At 38.0% G+C, this 19,300-nt stretch overlaps 1 protein-coding gene across 10 annotated transcripts in view; it reads left to right on the top strand.

Annotated features, from left to right (window-relative positions):
- Positions 1-19,300, top strand: part of R3HCC1L (R3H domain and coiled-coil containing 1 like) — a 72,014-nt gene that overhangs the window by 23,263 nt on the left and 29,451 nt on the right. For 5 of the 10 annotated variants that reach the window (XM_070363942.1, XM_070363938.1, XM_070363940.1 and 2 more), the window contains exons 3-4: positions 13,264-13,348; positions 15,266-17,082. In XM_070363942.1, the coding sequence (XP_070220043.1) occupies positions 15,280-17,082 (1,803 nt within the window). In that variant the 5' untranslated portion in view covers positions 13,264-13,348; positions 15,266-15,279. The remainder of the gene's footprint in view (positions 1-13,263; positions 13,349-15,265; positions 17,083-19,300) is intronic. The other 5 variants (XM_070363945.1, XM_005901182.3, XM_070363944.1 and 2 more) reach the window with 1 other exon arrangement.

The raw sequence follows: 19,300 nt of genomic DNA, 5'->3' as shown, positions 1-19,300 counted from the left end.
GTATATATAAGGTGCCTTTCTGTTACTTTTTAAGAAATCTGATGGAAATACTGCCTACCTACTGTGCATGTCCTGAACACTGTGGTAATCGCTCTGCAAGCTTTAAAGAGTAGAGAAAGCAGTTGTCTTTTCAGTATCTGTAGTCTGTCCAGGGAGAATCTGAAGACATATGAGAAATTAGAGAACATTTCGTGGCACTAGTATAATCTTGAGAGGATTGGGATAGAACTCTAGGGTTCCATTTCTGTGAGAATCACGCTCACCAGCCCAAAACCAAGGGATGGACTCAGAGACACAAAGCGCAAGGAAAGCGAGGCTGTTAACGACAGTCTTGCAAGATCTGGTGTCCTGTGGGCAGGCAAACCCAGGGCCATTTCAAGCAGTTTGTTCCCTGACATGCAGGTCCCTTCTCCCTGTTCCTGACTGGCCCAGTATTGTGAGATGTACAATCTTTCTGGATGTCACCTAAGTTTCGTTATTTCCTTATTAGGCTATCCTTTCTCCCTTCCCAATTTACATCCGCATTTTTCAACAAAGACTTTCTTGTTAGTTTATCCCTTCCCCCAACATCCCGTTTGCTTAGGGACCCTCCAGGTTGATGAACTATGTCACGTCCACAAATCCTTAGGCGTGGTTAGAGCTGGGGCACAGGTAATGGGTGGAGTCCTGTCTCTTTAGGATCCAGTCTGACCTCCCTCCCCCAACCCCGACTTTATCTGAAGAGTTCAGGCCTCAGCCTTTGTCCTGTTTGCAAGTTCAACTGCTAGTAATTTTTCCACTCAGAGCTACTTAGTTTGCCTTGAAAATGGACCGCTTCAAGTTTCTATTTCTTACAATTTTCTATTTTTTAGTCTTTGAAAGTAAAATTTAGTTCAATATTTCAGTGTTTTCCATGGGTCAGACATTGTATTTAACTCTGGAAATATGAAGATGAATGTGGTATAGCAGCAGATCTTAGGGAGCAAAGTTTGATACCTTCAATTTTGATGTTTAACCTGTTGTGTATAAATAAAATCTGCAAACTGGCTTTGTTTCTTTGGAAACAAAAAATAGCATACAATTGATCTTCTTAAGGAGGAGGCAGTGGCACCCCACTCCAGTACTCTTGCCTGGAAAATCCCATGGGCGGAGGAGCCTGGTAGGCTGCAGTCCGTGGGGTCGCAAAGAGTCGGACACAACTGAGCAACTTCACTTTCACTTTTCACCTTCATGCATTGGAGAAGGAAATGGCACCCCACTCCAGTGTTCTTGCCTGGAGAATCCCAGGGACGGCGGAGCCTGGTGGGCTGCCGGCTATGGGGTCGCACAGAGTCGGACACGAAGTGACTTAGCAGCTCTTCTCAAAGAGCTAGTCCTTGTAGAGAGAAACTTACTGTATTTACTCACATACTTCCCTTGTATTCCCCAGGTGGTTTTACTCAGCATTTAGTGTGGTGGATATTTTAGAACTCTGTTAGAGAGTTCAAGTCTTTTAAGACTCCAGAGTTACCTAAGGCAGTAACCACTATCCCTGATAGCTGTGGTAAGTTTTATACAGAACAGAGTGGTGGGTGCCAACAGGGTTTTCCTGGTATTAGGAGGGGTGAAGTCTGATTTCCAGAAAAGGGGAAGTTAGTGGTAAACAGCCCACGCTATGTTGAGATTTCAGGGGTTAGGTGGGCAGATATGTATGGAGTCATATTGGTAATTTTACTTCTTGAAGTGATGAAGTTAACAATAAACATGGCATGTTAGCACAATATTAAAGTTAGGCATCTATGATTCAGAAAATTCAGAGTTGTTTTGTTGAGGATATACAATGGGAGACAGTTGTAAGCAGTCAAAACTTGGTTTCAGTTACGGCTCCTCTACTTAGCAGCTAGCTGTGTGACCTAGAGATTTAGTTACCTTATCTGTGAAATGGTAATAATAACTATATATACCTCACGGTGCTGTTAAATGAGATAGTTAGTATATGAGCACTTAGCACAGTGCTTTCCACTCACTGACTTCTTTAGTGCAGGACAGATGCTGCTCAGTGGTTTTAAAAATCCAACATATTGTAAGGTTTTTATAATCTCAGAAATATTCATAGTCTTAGTGCTTTTCAGTATTTCTTGTGATTGGGATGTATGTGTGTGTGTATATATATATGTATATATCTGTAAAAATAGATAATACTTAAAAACATAGAGCATCATTTCTTTAATGGTGGAAGGACATTGTGGTTTTTAAGAATGAACCAAGTACAGGGGACAGGCCTTTAATCTGGCTGTAGTTTGATTTTGGTCTCACCATTAGTTTGCACATAAGGCCTCTTTCTGTAAATATATTTATATCATGTGTCATATATACAAGTTAAGAAGAGTCTATGTTAGTAGGAAAATAGCGAATGAATTGAATTAAAAAGCACATTGGTAAAGAATTCTTAATTTTGACCAAGAATACACATGCTTTTCCTCTATTCACAGTCTCAAGTTAAGCAGAAATTTTGAATTGATAGTACTTCATGTTAGGAACGTTGGTTTTTAATTCTGATTTCTTACCAGACATTTACTGAATGCCATCCATATGCCAGTTATGGTGTTGTGCTTTGAGGATTTAAAAATGGTAAGGTGTTTCTTACTTTCAAGGAACTCAAGGTATAATTGGAGTCAGACAAACTAATAGTTTGATATGGCAGCAGGGGTTGAAAATACCTAACTTTTCTCAGAAAGTATTCATTGAAATGTACAACATGCAGCAGGCGTTCAGAAATCCTTTAGGGCTGGGTCTCAGAAGGAACAGTCTGAAGCCATCCTTGGCAAGTAGGTCTTCAAATGGCAATGGACTGTCTTGGGTTTGGATTCACTACAGGACAGGCATAGGGTCATCCTAGACACGGTTAGACCAGTTAGACCTCTGAAAGCTTCCTGGTCAGTTTTGCTGACCCACTGGTGTTCCTCTGGCTTTTCAGTTCCAGGGCCCCATTATATCTTTTGGAGCAGCTTTTGAAAAGAAAGGAGAATGGTTAAGGCCTCTAATTTCTACGACATCAACTAATGGATGTAGTTATTCCTAATATTTTTCTTCCCCAGAGGATTATAAGATATTAAATTGGAGGGCATTTAACACTGGTATATTCATTTTGCCATAAGGCAGTTAAGAGCACAAACACTGGAGCTATATTATCTAGATTAGAATCTGGCACGTTCTAGGTCCTTGGCCTTCGATAATATTGTTTAACATCCTGAGCTTCATTTTCTCATCTGTAGAATTTGGTAATGATTTCACATTGTAGGGTTGTTGGGAAGCTTTTAATGAGGGTGTCACTGTTTTGAACATGATCAAGTAAGCTACATAAGATCTGATAAGTGGCCAAAATAGATATCATAAAGTTCATATATTAAAGTTCATAAACTTTGCTCAAATATGAAGCATCTCAGACCCTTACTTACAAGCCTTTTTATTCTTATTCCGTATATAATTTGAGCATGCTGAAATTTACAGTATCCATTAGACTCAAAGAAATAAAAATGCTTAGAGTGGCAAGAAGTGACAGGTGGGGAAGAGATAGGAACAATAAAAATCCTGTAAAAAATTACTGTTTTTGGAACAATAAAAATCCAATAAAGAATCCACATTCTTTCACAATGAAAAGATGTATCACTCAGCAAGTGGCCAGTGTAGCCGTTTGAATAGAGCTGTTTGACTCCTCGTTTGCTTCCAGTTCATGAATCTGTTTACCTTCTGAGTAAGGGCCTCTAAATGAGTGTCTGCTGCTTCTGCTGCTAAGTCACTTCAGTTGTGTCCGACTCTGTGCGACCCCATAGATGGCAGCCCACCAGGCTCCCCCGTCCCTGGGATTCTCCAGGCAAGAACACTGGAGTGGGTTGCCATTTCCTTCTCCAATGCAGGAAAGTGAAAGTGAAGTGGCTCAGTTGTGTCTGACTCCTAGTGACCCCATGGACTGCAGCCTACCAGGCTCCTCCGCCCATGGGATTTTCCAGGCAAGAGTACTGGAGTGGGTTGCCACTGCCTTCTCTGAAATGAGTGTCTACTTGGTTTAAAACCTTTTTTTTCTCTTCAGTTCAGGTATGTTAAAAGAGCAGGCCATGATTCACTAATGTCACAAATTATCGTCTTTATTCTCTTAATTTAAATTCCAGCATACATTTTGTAAACCTGATTTGAATAGAAGTAAGAATAAACCTCCAAGTGAATATAGAAATTATTTTGTTTTCAAGTGTGAAATATGTCCCTGTTTTAACTAGTGCAAGTGCGTTTATAGAAGGATGCATTAAGAAAATTACAGCAGAATCAGTTGTGGTTCATTAACAGACTTCATAGTTTTTAAAGTATGAAACCATTTCTTTGCTGTCCAAGTATAATTTTTCATGTTATTATATTATGAGCAAGTGCCTCTTTGTTGTGTTTGGATCAAGGTTTTTTGGGTTTTTTTAAATGAAGCTTGTTCGCAGAGGGAGAACATTTCTTGGTTTCTTGTTTGTAAAAATGTGCTTGACACTGGAAGTGAAGGAACTTGAAAGTGAGGAAAGATTGGGTATATCCCTTATTTTATTATTTTACTAAAGACTTCTGGCCAGGTGATATAATCTTCTAATTTTTTACTCATGTTTTACTTTTTCTTTTGCTCCACAAACAAAATTCCAAATCAGTTGAAACAGAGTATGTTTTCTATCCCTGCTGTGAAAATTTCTGACATTGAATATGCTGTTTTGGAATGGTTTTTCAGTCATTCAAGTGATATTTAGAGTACTTATCTCTGTAAGGTGAGAACACAGATTAAAAAAAAAACCTTTTTTTAGGTTTATTGCATAATGCTTTTGTGTTTAGGGAAAAAATTTCTTTTTTGGTTAACTTTAGACTTCTTGGGGCTTCCCTAGTGGTGCAGTGATAAGGAATCTGCCTGCCAATGCAGGAGATACAGGTTTGATGCCTGGGTCAAGATCTTCTGGAGTAGGAAATGTCAACCCGCTCCAGTTTTCTTGCCTGGGAAACCCCCGTGGACAGAGAGGCCTGGCAGGCTACATACAGTCCATGGGGGCACAGAAGAGTCGGACATGGCTTAGCGACTAAAACAGCTACAAAGGCAGCACTTCATTAAAAGTTTGTAAATGACAATTTACTGCTACATTCACAAGATTATGAAATAACTCCAAAAATGGATGTATGTGTATACTGGCCATTGCTAAAGAAGTAGAATTCATTTGTTTGTGTTCCGTAGGTTAAATTGAAGTGACTGAGGAACTGGCATAGGCTTTAATGAATCCTAAACCTTTCTAAGGCAAAAATAACTAAAAAAAGCTGTTGATTATGTAAGTTTAATTTATATATGAAATAGTGAGGCTCAAGATACCTTATCTGTCCTGAGGTAAATATTTGAGCAATTCAGAATATCATGTTCTACTTATGTTTTTAATAGTATAACAAAGCAGGTATTGATAGAATTTCTAATCTTATGATTGCTAACTTTTTTGTTAGAGGATTTAAAAACTATTATAAATATGCCTTTATTACCTTAAACTCCCTATTCCCTATTTGTATCATTTGTTTCTCCTTTCCTATTGGATCATTCTTCCTCACCTCATTCCAGTTAGGTATTTATCTCTCCACCTCCACTGAAACTATTCCAGTGTCACCACCAATCTCTATCCTGCCAAATCCAGTGGAAAATTCTCAGTTCTTACTACTTGACTTTTCAACATTTAATGCAAATGATTACTCTTCCTTTTTAGAGAATTGCACGCTTCTGTTTTTTTTCCTCCACGTCCTAAGCTTGGCTGCATCTCTTCCTCCTGACCTCTAAAGTTGTAGGTCCCCCATGGTTCAGTTCCCCTGGTCTACTATCTCTGTCACTCCCTGAGCAGTCTTATTCCTGTTCTTGGCTTGAATCTTGATGATGATGATTTCCAAATTTTTATCTTCAATTCTTATGCCCCTTCTGAGCATCAGACTTATATTTCCAGTTGCTTCCTTAATAGCTATACAGTGTCCAGCAGGCATTCACATTTAAAGTATCCAAATCACAGCTCTTGATTCCTCTTTTCTTATTTCCTTCCTATCTTAGTAAATTTAACTGTCATCATCCAGGTTGATCAGACCAAAACTCTTTAGTGGCTCCTCTCTTCCCATCACATCCCATACAACCATATCATCAAGTTTTTGTTGGCTTTGCCTTGAGAATATATCATTAATAACCTTTTCTTGTGACCTCCTCTGTTAGTAACCTATGCTGCATGTCTATTTTTAGACATAGAGATTTTCTTCCCCAATTCCTGTCTCCTATTGTCAGTTCCTCACATTTTTGCTAGAATAATCTTTAGCAAAGGTAAGTCAGATCATGTCATTCTCTTGCTGAAACCTTCCCGTGATTTCCCAACACATTCAAAATAAAGTCTAAACACCTTGTCTTGGCCTGCAGGTCTCTCTGTTCCGGCCCTTCACTGTCTTACTGACTCGTGTGCCTCCTTTCACTCTGCTGTTGCCACACTTGGTTCCTGTTATTCCTGTTTTTCAAATTGGGCCTGCCTCATAACGTTTGCACTTGCTTTTCTTTTTTTCCTGGAATTCTCTTTTCTAGGTAATTTTTGTGACTCTGTAACTCAACTCAAGTATCAGCTCAGGTATTAAATCCTCAAAGTGTTCTTCCCCACTTTACTATATGGTCTTGCCTTCTAAAATAGCCACACCCCCATCACTCTGTATTCCTGTCCCTCTTCCATCACATTTACCACGGTCAAATATTATATATTTAAATGTTTATTTTTTCTCTCTACCATTACCGTATAAGCTCCTTGAGGCCAGACTTTGTTTTGCTTATTGCTGTGTTCCCAGTGTCTAAGATGGGACTTAGCACATACTACATGTTCAGTAAATGTTTGTGAAGTGAATGGGGCCCTAAGTCTCACCTAGGGGTTGGGAGAACATCACCTATTGAGAAATTTCACTTGCCATGATTTAACAGGTAGTATTTATTTGGTGCCAGATACAGTGCTATGAGACAAAAAGACACTAACCCTACACTGAAGGAACTTAATTACTGTTTAGAAGAGAGCCAGACATGCAAATACGTAACTCTAAAGCAATATGATAACTGTTTTAATGAAAGTATTTGTATTATAGTGAGAACTTATGGGTAGGGCTGTAGCATATCAAGGAGTCAGTGATGTAATTATAAAGGAGTTAACCTTTTAGGTGAGATGTGAAGGACATGTAGGAGATTATCAGGCTGTCATCTGACTGAGAAAATAATGCATCTTAAATCACAGAGGTGTGAGAATGCAGCTGGGCATGTTTCTAGTCCTACCAGAGTTGACTCAATTGATGGACTGTAAGTCTGATGTTAGGAGTGGCTGCAGATGGCCCTGGGCAGCTGGGCAGTTTTAGGGTGGCAGTGGAGCCAGATCATGTAGGGCCATGTCTGCTGTGCACGGTACTTCAAAGGATGTGCATGATAAAGAGCCACTGAAGGGTTTGAACAAAGAAATAACCAAATCTGACTTGTATTTTAGAAAATCACAGGAAGCAGTATAGAAATAGAATGAACAGTATAGAAGTAGGTAATTGAAATATCAGAGATAACGACTTCCAGATTTCTGGCCTGAACTACTAGATTGAGAGCGATACCATTCACCAAACTATTAAATTAGAGCGAGAAAGACAGTGAATCTTTCAGAGGGGATGGCTAGGAGTTAAAAGTATGTAATTATATTTTACTACTCAGAAATCTGTTTGTTTACTTGTGTCACTTAATATATTTTGTATATTACGTTTAATTATAAACGTTCTAAATCTACTCTTAGGATTCTTTTATTCCTTTACAAGATACACATATATGCTACTGAGCTGAAGGATACTGGCATTTCTTAGTTTTGTCTGCTTCTAAGTAGACCAGTGAGAATAAGAATGCTCTTGATAGTCCAGTAAAACAAAGGCAGTTGTTTTATTAATAAGCAAAGAAGTGATTCTAAATCTAGGCCCTTCATAGTTTTAGACATATATGAAAAAATGCTCCCAAATGTGTTGAGGGTAAATTTCACCACATAGGACTGTTGTCCATTCAGTCTTAATTTATGAATAATAAGTAGACTTTACTTCTTTTGAGGCTCTATTTTTTGATCATTATGAAATTTGGGAAATTAAATTGTGCAGAGATTAACTTATCTGTAGATTCATGGGTTAGTTGACTCCTTGGTTTATTATATTCCCTTGCTGAAAGTGAAAAAAAATCTGAAATAGACAAGACACAAGAGGAAAAGCAAGACCCTGTTTGTTCTTCTGGCATTAAGGTCCCATTAGAAATAAAATACAGACCACAAAAGTGAGCCACAAGTGCAACTTTAAATTCTCTAGTAGTTACATTAAAAAATACAAAAATAAACAGAATCACTTTAATGTCTTTTATTTAACCAGTTATATACAAAATAGTATCAAACATATAATCAATATAAGAATATTAATGAGACATTTTACTTTTATTTTCTGTACTAAGTCTTTGAAATCCAGAGACATTTTATAAGCACAACACATCTTAGACTGGCCACTTTTCAAGTGCTCAGTAACATTTGGCTATTGGCTAGTGTATTGGACAATGTAGCCCTAGGTTCTTCTTAGGCCAAAAAATAGAGGTTTCTCAGCATTCTGCAACATTGGTGAAGTTATCTTCCCAACATCAAATATTTTCTGTGCTGTCTTATTATCCTGTGACATATATTGAAGAGGTTGCCCTTTTCTCCATTCATCATTTTCCTACTTATTTTGTCCAATAAAAATCTGTTTGTCAATTTTCATTGCCAAAAACAAACAAAAAAATTTTCATTGCCTTTGCTTTCTCCTACACCAATTTATGGTAATGGCCTGTTATACTAAAGCAACAGAATATCTTTAAGTTTTAGTAATTTTGTTTTTAATTATAAAGATAACTACATTTATTGTAACAAATTTGACCAATTCTGTGCTAAATGTATAAAGAGAAATTCTTAATTCCTTTCTCCTCATGTTCTGCTCTCCCAGATGTAACCACTGTTAACAGTTTAGATAATAGCCTTTCTCCCCTTATAAGGAATGTATATTTTTGAGAAAACTTTGTTAAATGAGAAAATCGGTACTTTGAAAATATATCTTAAAGTGGACCTGTTTAAAATGGTGACTAAAGTTCATAATTATTAATGAAAATAATTGCTAGGGGCAATTTTCTGGCATGAAAACATTTTACCATGTATTTAATAAAATTTAAGTTATAATTGCAGCTGTGCTATTCTTAGAATTAACAAAGAATAAGTATTAGTACTTTGTTGTTACAATTTTTTTCGCTGAAATTGTGTGATAGTCTGATAGCATCCTTTTACTTTGATTTTCTTGGTATTTATCAAATAGATTTGGGCTTCCCCAGTGTCTCAGTGGTAAAGAGTCCACCTGCAGTGCAGGAGATGCGGTTCGATCCCTGTGTCAGGAACATCCCCTGGGAGAAGGAAATGGCAGCACACTCTAGTATTTTTGTCTGGGAAATCCCATGGACAGAGGATACTGGCAGGCTGCAGTCCCTTGGGTCTCAGAGTCGTATGCTGCTGCTACTGCTAAGTCGCTTCAGTCATGTCTGACTCTGTGCGACCCCATAGATGGCAGCCCACCAGGCTCCCCCGTCCCTGGGACTCTCCAGGCAAGAACACTGGAGTGGGTTGCCATTTCCTTCTCCAATGCATGAAAGTGAAAAGGGAAAGTGAAGTCACGAAGTCGTGTCCGACTCTTCGCAGCCCCATGGACTGCAGCCCAGCAGGCTCCTCCGTCCATGGGATTCTCCAGGCAAGAACACTGGAGTGGGTTGCCATTTCCTTCTCCACAGAGTCGTATACAACTTAGCAACTAAACAACAGCAACAATCCTATAGATTAGACGAGCTTCAGTTTTACCAAAACTGTTGAGAGTGTTAGCAATTTCTCAAGAGATTTTTCTTAAGCCCTTGACATTTCTTTTCTTGATTTCTGTCCTGTCATCATCCTTGTTAGATTTTTCTCTTCTTCAGTTGTTCACTGGTTTGATTTTGCTGCATCTTCATTCCCCAAGGGTTTTGCTCTGAGATGAGTACTCCTTCAATATTATTTTATAGACTTCATGAAATCCTGCATTGTTTTCAGTGTTTGTATTTTCACTTTACAATTGAATTGCGTTGTGTTTACTCTGTCTTATTGGATGCTTGCAACATGAGGCCATTAGTGAGTGAGTGAGTGAGTGGTGGGGCAGAGCCAGAGCACCCAGCTGCAATAGATGTTAGTGCCACATAGAGTGGGTTTTATAAGTGGTCAAGGCACTTTTGATTCCTGTGTAAACTTGTAACTTGAAGAACTCAACTGCCTATTTAAATAATAGCTAATTTTTATTGAGACTTTAGAAATGGATTTTATAAGTGATCAAGGCACTTTTGATTCTTGTGTAAACTTGTAACTTAAAGAACTCAACTGCCTATTTAAATAATAGCTAATTTTTATTGAGACTTTTAACATGACTGGCAAATTTCCATATATGCATCATGTAATTTGTTCAGTGTGTCTGAGAATAAGTCTTCTGTTTTCTTCATTTTATACTTTGAGTAAACAAAGGCTTAAAGTAGTAACTTTTGCCACAATGAAGCTAAGTAATTTGTCTGATATAAGGGCTAGTCAAGCATGGGGCTGGGAACCACAGTCTATACTTGATTGTACTAATGTGTACACGCACACACTTCTGTACGAAAAAAGAAAAAAAAAAAGGATTGTAATTTTCTTGTTTCACTTAGTATTATGTTTTGGATATGAAAACATATCCAAATATGTTTCATTTGGGCTGTGAATAGGCTGTAATTTTAAGAAAACTTCCCTGTTTAGATTTTGCGTACAGTTTTTGTTTATTTTTCATTTTAGTAATGTTGATGTCCTTGGTAACTAAGGGGCTTAGATTTTAATAGCCCTGTGAGAAATGAGTGGAGGTATTGGGCCTGGGAGAGATGAGGTGGAACTGAGCTCACCTCCTAAAGCCTTGATTTCTCAAAGTGTTAACCCTCACTCAAAGGGTAGACTAGGAAAAAAAAAATTTACTTAGGGTTACAGAAAGAAAGTAAGGATGCTTGCCTGTTTTCACCTGGGTTCTGAGTGAGGGGGGAAAGTTTCCTAAGATTGTGTACCTACTATTTTATTCTCATCTGGGTTTGTGTTTTATATTTGTGTTTACTGCATCATTAAGAACACTTCAAACTTAAAAATTAACATTAATGTAGAACCATTCTATAATAGAGAAATGCATATAGTCTGGCTGTTTGGAGTTCCCATTGGTAAAGCCCCCCTGATGTTGAGCTCAAAATTACAACAACAACAAAAGAAAGCAATACTTTAGACAAAAGGCAGAGACACAGAGACAACAGAATTAAATCCTCAGGAATTTCACAAAGTAGAACTATTAAATAATTGAAATTACTTGCACAGTTCATTTAAAAGTAAATACTACAATTATAGTGAAAGTGAACATCACTCAGTCATGTCTGACTGTTGTGACCCCATGGACTATAAAGTACATGGAATTCTCGGCCAGAATACTGGAATGCGTAGCTGTTCCCTTCGCCAGGGGATCGTCCCAACTCAGGGATCGAACCCAGGTCTCCCACATTGCAGGCGGATTCTTTACCAGCTGAGCTACTAGGGAAGCCCTTAACATTAATAAAATAGAAATATTAAAAATGATTAAAGATAGAAGAAGAAAAACAAAACTATTAAAAACCATAAAGGCCATGGAGATCAGGGCCAGGGTGTGTGATAAATAGCACTTCACAATAAAACTTTAGTCATTAAAAAAAAGCTGATTGGATAGCATGTAATGTTAATAGAGAATGTGAAGAGAAAACTAGTGATACAGAAGACGGGTGCATAGGTACTGCCCTGAATAAATAGAACTGGTAGAATTCAAAAGCATAGTGTTATCCCAGTAGAAAAGCAATTGTAAATACAACCAGAACACTGAGTGGACACCTGAGAAAGCACAACGAGTAAGAGATTGAGAATCATCGGAGAGGAAGGAGAGATCCTTAAAAGCAGTGACAGACTGATGACAGACTTCTGAACAGTAACAGTAGAAGTCAGAATACATTACAGCATGGGAGCAATGTAAAGATATCTTCAGACAATAAATATGTTGTAAAATAAAAGCTTCATACAGTTGTCTCAGAGACATACAATAATGATCAATGTGCAACATTACGGGAAAGGAGATAATCAGACATTATTGCTCTCTGATGTGATGCAGTAGGAAGTTCATAACACCATGTATGCCATATACTTGCTAAACAAGGATTAAATCCCAATTCTATCAAGTCAGTAGGTCAGCCACCATTTTTTAGGAAGTTTAGAGATTATATATAAGAACTTATTAGTGCTAAAGAGTACAAGCAGCAAACTCCAGAATGTGGTAAATTCTAAAAGAACATCTAACCCACTTTCTTTAAGAAATGAATGGCAAGATAGGAAAACAAAAACAGTGTTCACTGATAACACATTGGTAGCTTGAAATTAACCACGATAGGCATATTTACACCACAGAGATCAGCAAATGCCCTAAATCAGGGTTTGATTTATTGCTTATTGATTATCTAGGCTTAAAATGATGGAGCAGTGCTGATAATGCTGACTTACAAAAGTGCTGTGTCTTTAGCTATTTATTGTATTGTGCATAATTCAGAAAACTGGGAATATATTCTTTCATTCAAAAATGATTATCCACTTCAGCAAAGAAGTCACACCACTTACGTTGGTGACATCATTGATGTAAATCATATTACCCAGTACCCCAAACTACACTTGGAAAGCCGGTTGCTAAACATTTACCAGCACAGTGCTGGTCAGGGCATAATCAAATTCAGTGCTTTGGTAGAAAATAGACAATATTGTAAATTTATTATACTGTTATTCAGCTTTCAGAATCATCATGGTAACATATAGGCATTAACTAAGAAAAAAAAGGTTAAGTTTCAAAAGCCATTTGCTGTAGCATAAAATAATTTAAAATTTGAAGCCTTTGATATATGTCTATTGTGGATGACAAATAGAATCATATTTAGAGTTTGAAGAACACTTAAAATTAATACAGGCGAATCTGCCTTACAGATAGAAATTCTTTCTCTAATGTTAATCCATTGTCTAGGTTGTATTTAAATTATTCTAGAGGCAGAGCCCATTTACCTGATAATAGTGCTGGAGAATTCTAAAAGTAGAGTTCTTTTTTATCTTGAGGTATACTTTGTTTTCTTTTAATTTTTTCCAGCTAGTTCTGGTAATTGACTTCTGGAGAAACACAGAAGTAGCCAACCTTGTAGACCAACCAGCCGTGTAAAGCAACAATCCTTCAGGTATGAAGGTAGCTGGACTGTCTCCGTTTAGACCTTCTTGGGCAGAGTATACCTTTAGTTTCTGCAACCGCTTGTGTCATGTATTTTCTGGACTCTGTATTTTAGACCATGTTGCCTTTCTAAACATCCACGTCACTGTCTTTTGACTTTTATTAACTTTGTAGATGAAGTAAAAGCCTTTAGACCTTTTTTGTGTGTGTGCCTGTTAATACATTTTATTCTATGTTGCTTGAATTTTTTTTAACCCAAAGCAAGTCTTTGTATTTATTCATTCTTAGTCTTAATATTGTTTTCAACACAGCATTCCCAATTATAGAAATGATATTAAATTATAATTTTATCATTTTTGGTATTTATTAATCCTGTCAATTTTGTATCAGTTGCACATTTGATAAACACAGTGTTTATTGTTTGCATTGAAATTTTTGTTTAAAATGTTGAACTTTAAAAGGTATCAGTAGTACAGTTCTCCATTAAATAGCCCTCTCTGAATTTACTTCTGTCTTACCATTACTTTTTGCTATGAGTCTACCTACCAGTTCTTAGTCACCCGTATTTCACTGTCTTACAGTCCATCATGATGTGTTTGTCAGATGCTTGGCTCAACTGAGACTGGGTTACCACACTATGTCTCTGGTGTCCTCTCCAGTGAAATATACTTCAGTACTTCTGTTTTTGAAAAGTAGGCATTTTCAAAAGATCCTGGCATGGTTAAATGTTGAAGTCACATTCTTCCACAAATGGAAAGATAGAAAATCCATGGAGAATGATGAGCTAGATAGTTAAGACATTAGAAGAGAAAAGGGACAGGTGGGTCACTGGGCTAAAAAAGAAAATAGCCTGAGCCATGAAAGTGGAGCTTATTCAGTGAGGAAGTATTCTGATTGGGTGAAATGGTAGGGATCTCTAATAGAGTCAACAGGATTTGTTAGTCTTTCCCTCCTATTACCTTTTTCCTTTGAAAGGTATGTGGTAAAATATTAACATGGTGCTTCTAAGAATCCACCTGCAATGCAGGAGACCTGGGTTCAATCCCTGGGTTGGGAAGATCCCCTGGAGAAGGAAAAGGCTACCTATTCCAGTAGATTGGCCTGCAGAATTCCATGGACTGTACAGTCCATGGGGTTGCAAAAGAGCTGGATGCAACTGAGTGACTTTCACTTTCACTTTTCTGAGTGTGTATGGGTGTTTCTTTGCTATGTGTAGGATCTTCTTATTCTCTTTGCTCTGGACAAACTAGTACATACTTCAGAGTATTATTTTGAGGATTGAAAGAATAACTCACTGTGAAATTGTCTAGTACATTCCTCTGTATTTTGTAGATAGTAGATAAAGTTATATTTAACCTTTGTTAAATTTTTCCGCTTGTTAAATTCCATTGGCCAGCCATAGTAGAGCTTGTCAAGGAGTTAACCAGTAGGTTGTCTCATCATATTCCTTGACCTCCACCTTCCTTTATTGTACCCAGACCGATTTATTTGCTACTGGAAGGAAGAAAAATATATAGTAGGTCACTTGGTTAAATAGTGTTAATAGAATGATGACTTTCTCTTTCCCACAACCTATTTCTTTCCTAAAAATCATAGTTTACAAGCAGCATCTAGAAAACAGTCTGATTAGTTGTCTCATTTTCTAGCCCACATTCAGGCTACTCTTATTCATATGTTACTCTTAAAATCAGCAAGATAGAGGAAAGAGGCTATAAAGATAAAATCCATGGGTTCCTGAGTTATTTTGGAATTTACTTTCCTTAGTTGCTCACCTGATTGCATTAATTAGTTTATGGCAGGTTTTACTCTCTTTGAACTTGAGAATTTCTATAGGATGGATTAGTAGGCCCTGTCTTTAAAATCTCTCGGTTCAATACATTGTAATTAGTTTTTGGTAATTGAATCATTTTGTCTTTTTCTCTTTCAGATTGAGGTGGTGCCATGCAGCAAGAAGCAGAGAGATGCAGAGTTCGAGCCAGGAGGCCTGACATGGCACTTTATGTACCCAAAGCTCGAAGGGGTATAGTACTCCTCACATCAGGTGATGAGGGAAGAAGCTGTGGTCCACCTAACTCCGTGGCGAAAGGAGAACAAAGGGAAGATTCTCTCTCCCAAAAGGAGATCTTTCGAGACAAATGCGAGACTCCAAGACTAAGTATTAATTCTGATAAAAAGGAGCACAGTCGTAGAGAAGGAAAGAAATCTTCAACAAAATTTAAAAAAGATACATGCCTTCAAGAAAGAAAGAAAGATAGGGTTTGTACTAAGAGGGCAACTGCAGAATCCAAAGAAGTATTGTCCCAAGGACATCAGCAAAGAGTCTTGAACACTGGGGTTGTACCTAGCATACCTTTACAAAGACATTTTAAACCAAAGAAGGTAGAGTGTTTGGAGGTTGAAACCAGAGATGTGGTAGGACACGATGGGTTGCTTCTGTCTCAGTCTTGTTCAGAAATCAGTAAGGCTTGGGTTCCAAACAAGCCATCCACAAACGTGGAAATCTCTGATATCAAGAGAAATGAACTAAATGGGGAAATATTTGAAGATACAAATTTGGAAAACAGAATGGAAACTGATGCCAAGATTATGAAGATACTGTCCCAGTTTCCTGGAGATTTTAATTCTGTGGTGAAACCTGAGAGTGTGATCTCACCAGTAAAACAAAACTCTGATTCTGGAATTGTACAACGAGGCATGCAAACCTTAGGTGGAATGCTGAAGCACAGCAATGGTGCCATCACTACTGATTCTGTTCCTGGAAGTTCAGATGGTATCATTGGTCAGACTCACATAGACTTGGATGCTGAGAATGTTGGTGATACAGCCAACAGGACAGATTCCGTCTCTAGTCAGAAAGGTATGGATTCCATTCCTGAGACTGTGGGTCACCTCTCTCATCAAATGACTATGAGCAGCAAATTAGAGAGCGCAAATGACATTTCTGATCCAACAACGATTAGAGAGTGTGAGGAGAATGACAACACTGCCGATGAGTTATGTGTAAAGCACGAATCTTCTGACACAGCTGCCCTTGCTCATGAAACATGTACAGATAATGAGTCCGAGAGTGTATGTGACATTACCAGTAAGACATGTACAATGGACATTACACATACCATATCTGATCAGATAACTGTAGGCAGCCCTTGTGTAGTTAGAGTAGCTGATGAGGCTTGTAGCAACACAGGGAGTTTCTCAGACTGTTTAGAAATGAATGCAGATACAGCCCTTCTTCATGCAGCTAAAAGTGGGAATGACACTGAAAATTTCAGTGACCTGACTGCTTGCTCAGATGTCTATGCTGAGAGTATTTCATCTAGTTTCACAGAGTCAACAGGAAAGTTGATAGAGAGCTTGTCAGATTGTGCTTCCTCCTTACCTATAAAGAAGATAACTGGTAGTAATTGTAACACTTTTTTGGACTCTGAACCCAGTATGTTAAATGGGACAAACGTGTTTTCAGATGGTGCCTTGGGCAGTGATCTTGATGGTACTGGTGATATAACAGAGGCATTGCATGAACTTAAGACTGCTGAAGAGTTCAAAACAAAAGAAGATGGCGACTCAGAGAATGTGGAATTTGGTGTATCCTTTCCTGATATAGAATCAGTATCTAATGAAACATCCGTGGAGCCTAAAGCAACAGATATATCTCACACAGAAAGAAGTGCTGCTACTGAGGAGAGCTGGGAGTCTATGTTCAATGACGATGGTGAGTGCCTGGACCCGCGTCTTCTACAAGAGGTATGTTTTAGTAGAAATTGCTTGCCACTTAGGTAGTTTATCAATTCGTAGAACCTAGGATTTGGAGAATAATTTTAGCAGACATTTTTGTACAGTCACACATTCACTCATATTACATCCAATGTAACAAACTAATAGGATTGTAGATTGCAGAAAGAATGTCTGACCTTTAAGAAACAAAACGTCTCCTGGTAAACTATATCTCTAATAGTGGAATCCTGAGAGAGCTTACTGAATAGATTAAAGATGAGTTTAATGGCTTCTGGCTAACTGTTGAGAAAATACATAGGGAAACTTGTTTGAAAAGGCTTTTCTGTGTTGACAAGATGTATTTTACACCAGCCTATTTGAAGAGAAGAATAATTTATTATTCATACTTATTTTATTCTTCCAACAGATGTTGGAATGTTGTTAGACACTCTGGAGGGAAGGAAGGGTGTGATAAAGGAATGTATGGTGGTTTTTTTAAGAAGTTTGTGCTGAGTTAAAGAGTAAGTGATTGTTGAATATCATCGCAAAGAGTCGGACACGACTGAGCGACTGAACTGAACTGAACTGAGGTAGAGTTCATAAATGCAAAATGTTGGATTTGAAGGCATTTTAGAAATTATTTAGTTCAGTCTTTTCATTTTCTTGATTTAGACATTCCCTCTCTATCCAGCATTTAAATTCCTTACCATGAATAAGAATCGTTGGTTTTGAATAGTAGAATCATTTCCCCTTTTATTCCTTATAGTGAGTTCATATTACCTTTGCCCAGAAGGGGAAAAAAATCATTTCCTTATAAAATCTCCAGTTTTATACATGGGAAAATTGAAGGTTAATGGTTGTATTTTTAAGAAAGGAAGATTCAGGATTTCAGTCTACTGTCTTAATCCTGTATTTACGTTCTTTCTACCAGACCACTTCCTCAAGTATAAGATAGTTTTGTATGAGTGACTCCACAGAGCGTTTTAAATGCTAAGTGATGAGTCTGTTGTTTCCGATAGTTGAACCAGAAGTACAGAAAAATGTTTACAAGCCCGTATAAAAGAGACACGTGAAACTGAAGAGGGCAACCCATTGGACAGAATTGAGTTTCCAATATCAAGCACTTCCTCCTTGCTCTTGGGAGGTGTTTGCATACACATTTGTACCAATTAATACTTGTTATTGTGAAGTCAGGAAACAGTAGATCTTAAACATTTCTTAGAATATAGAGCAGAAGGGAATCTACATATTAATGTTCACGAACCCTTTGAAATTGCATGCAAAATTTTGTACGTGAGTGCAGTCTTTGATAACTTTCATCAGATTCTCCAAGGTGATCATTTCCAAAGTATGGTCCCTGGACCAGCAGCATAAGCATCACTAGGGAACTTACTAGACATGCAAACTCTGTAGCGAGATCACATGCACATCAAGTGAGAACCACTGCTCACAGGCAACACGCAAGCTTAAATTATATCAAGATGTGAGTGTGGTAACATAAGCGGGCTGTCAGCTCATAATGAAAAAGAAAAACACTGGTCAGGCAGAGATTTTAGACCCAAATCAGGTTAAAATATACTAATAATATGGTGAGTTAGGTGATTATAGAGAAGTTATTAAGGACCCAAGCATTGGGAGAAGGCCTTAGTCTTGGGAAGGAAGCAGTGTTCTTAGTTGGCAAAGGGACTGCTTAAGGAGGTGAGGGACCACAGGTGTGCGTAGGTGAGAACAAAACAAAGCTTCTTGTAAAAGGAGGGCATAGAACACAGACCTTGTTTATACATGGTAGGACTCCATAAATATTTACTGAATGAATGTGAGTCAGTAGGGCAGAGTTGTCTCTGCCTTTCTGGGTAGCCTCCAGGAGCTTTCAGACATCACAGCTGCTTGAACTTTGATTCTGTGTGGTAGCTTAGGGCTATGGCTTCTGTGTTGGGAGGAGGGAGGTTCAGGTGTGCAACTCTGGTGTTAGATCTTAACACTGTTCAGGTGAGAAAGAATTTAGGCAGCCAAGTCTCTAGAGGGGCATAGTAATATTGCCAAAGAAAACACTGGCTTGAACTAAAGTTGGGAACAGCTGGAAATCAGAGCTGGTGGTGTTTTAAGCTGAAGATAGCCAGTGCCTGGGCATTGTGTTTGGGTATCTTTTGAGGTGCTTGGTAACATTTGGGATCTCTGTTGAGGCACGAAGATAGATGAGAGCAGGAAAGAAGTTGGATTGAGAGTGCAAGTAGTGGATCCAACTCCC

This window comes from Bos mutus, chromosome 26 (assembly GCF_027580195.1).
Source record: "Bos mutus isolate GX-2022 chromosome 26, NWIPB_WYAK_1.1, whole genome shotgun sequence".
Classification (NCBI taxonomy): domain Eukaryota; kingdom Metazoa; phylum Chordata; class Mammalia; order Artiodactyla; family Bovidae; genus Bos; species Bos mutus.
The sequence above is the reverse complement of the archived record's forward strand: the minus strand, read 5'-3'. Positions and strand labels throughout refer to the sequence as shown.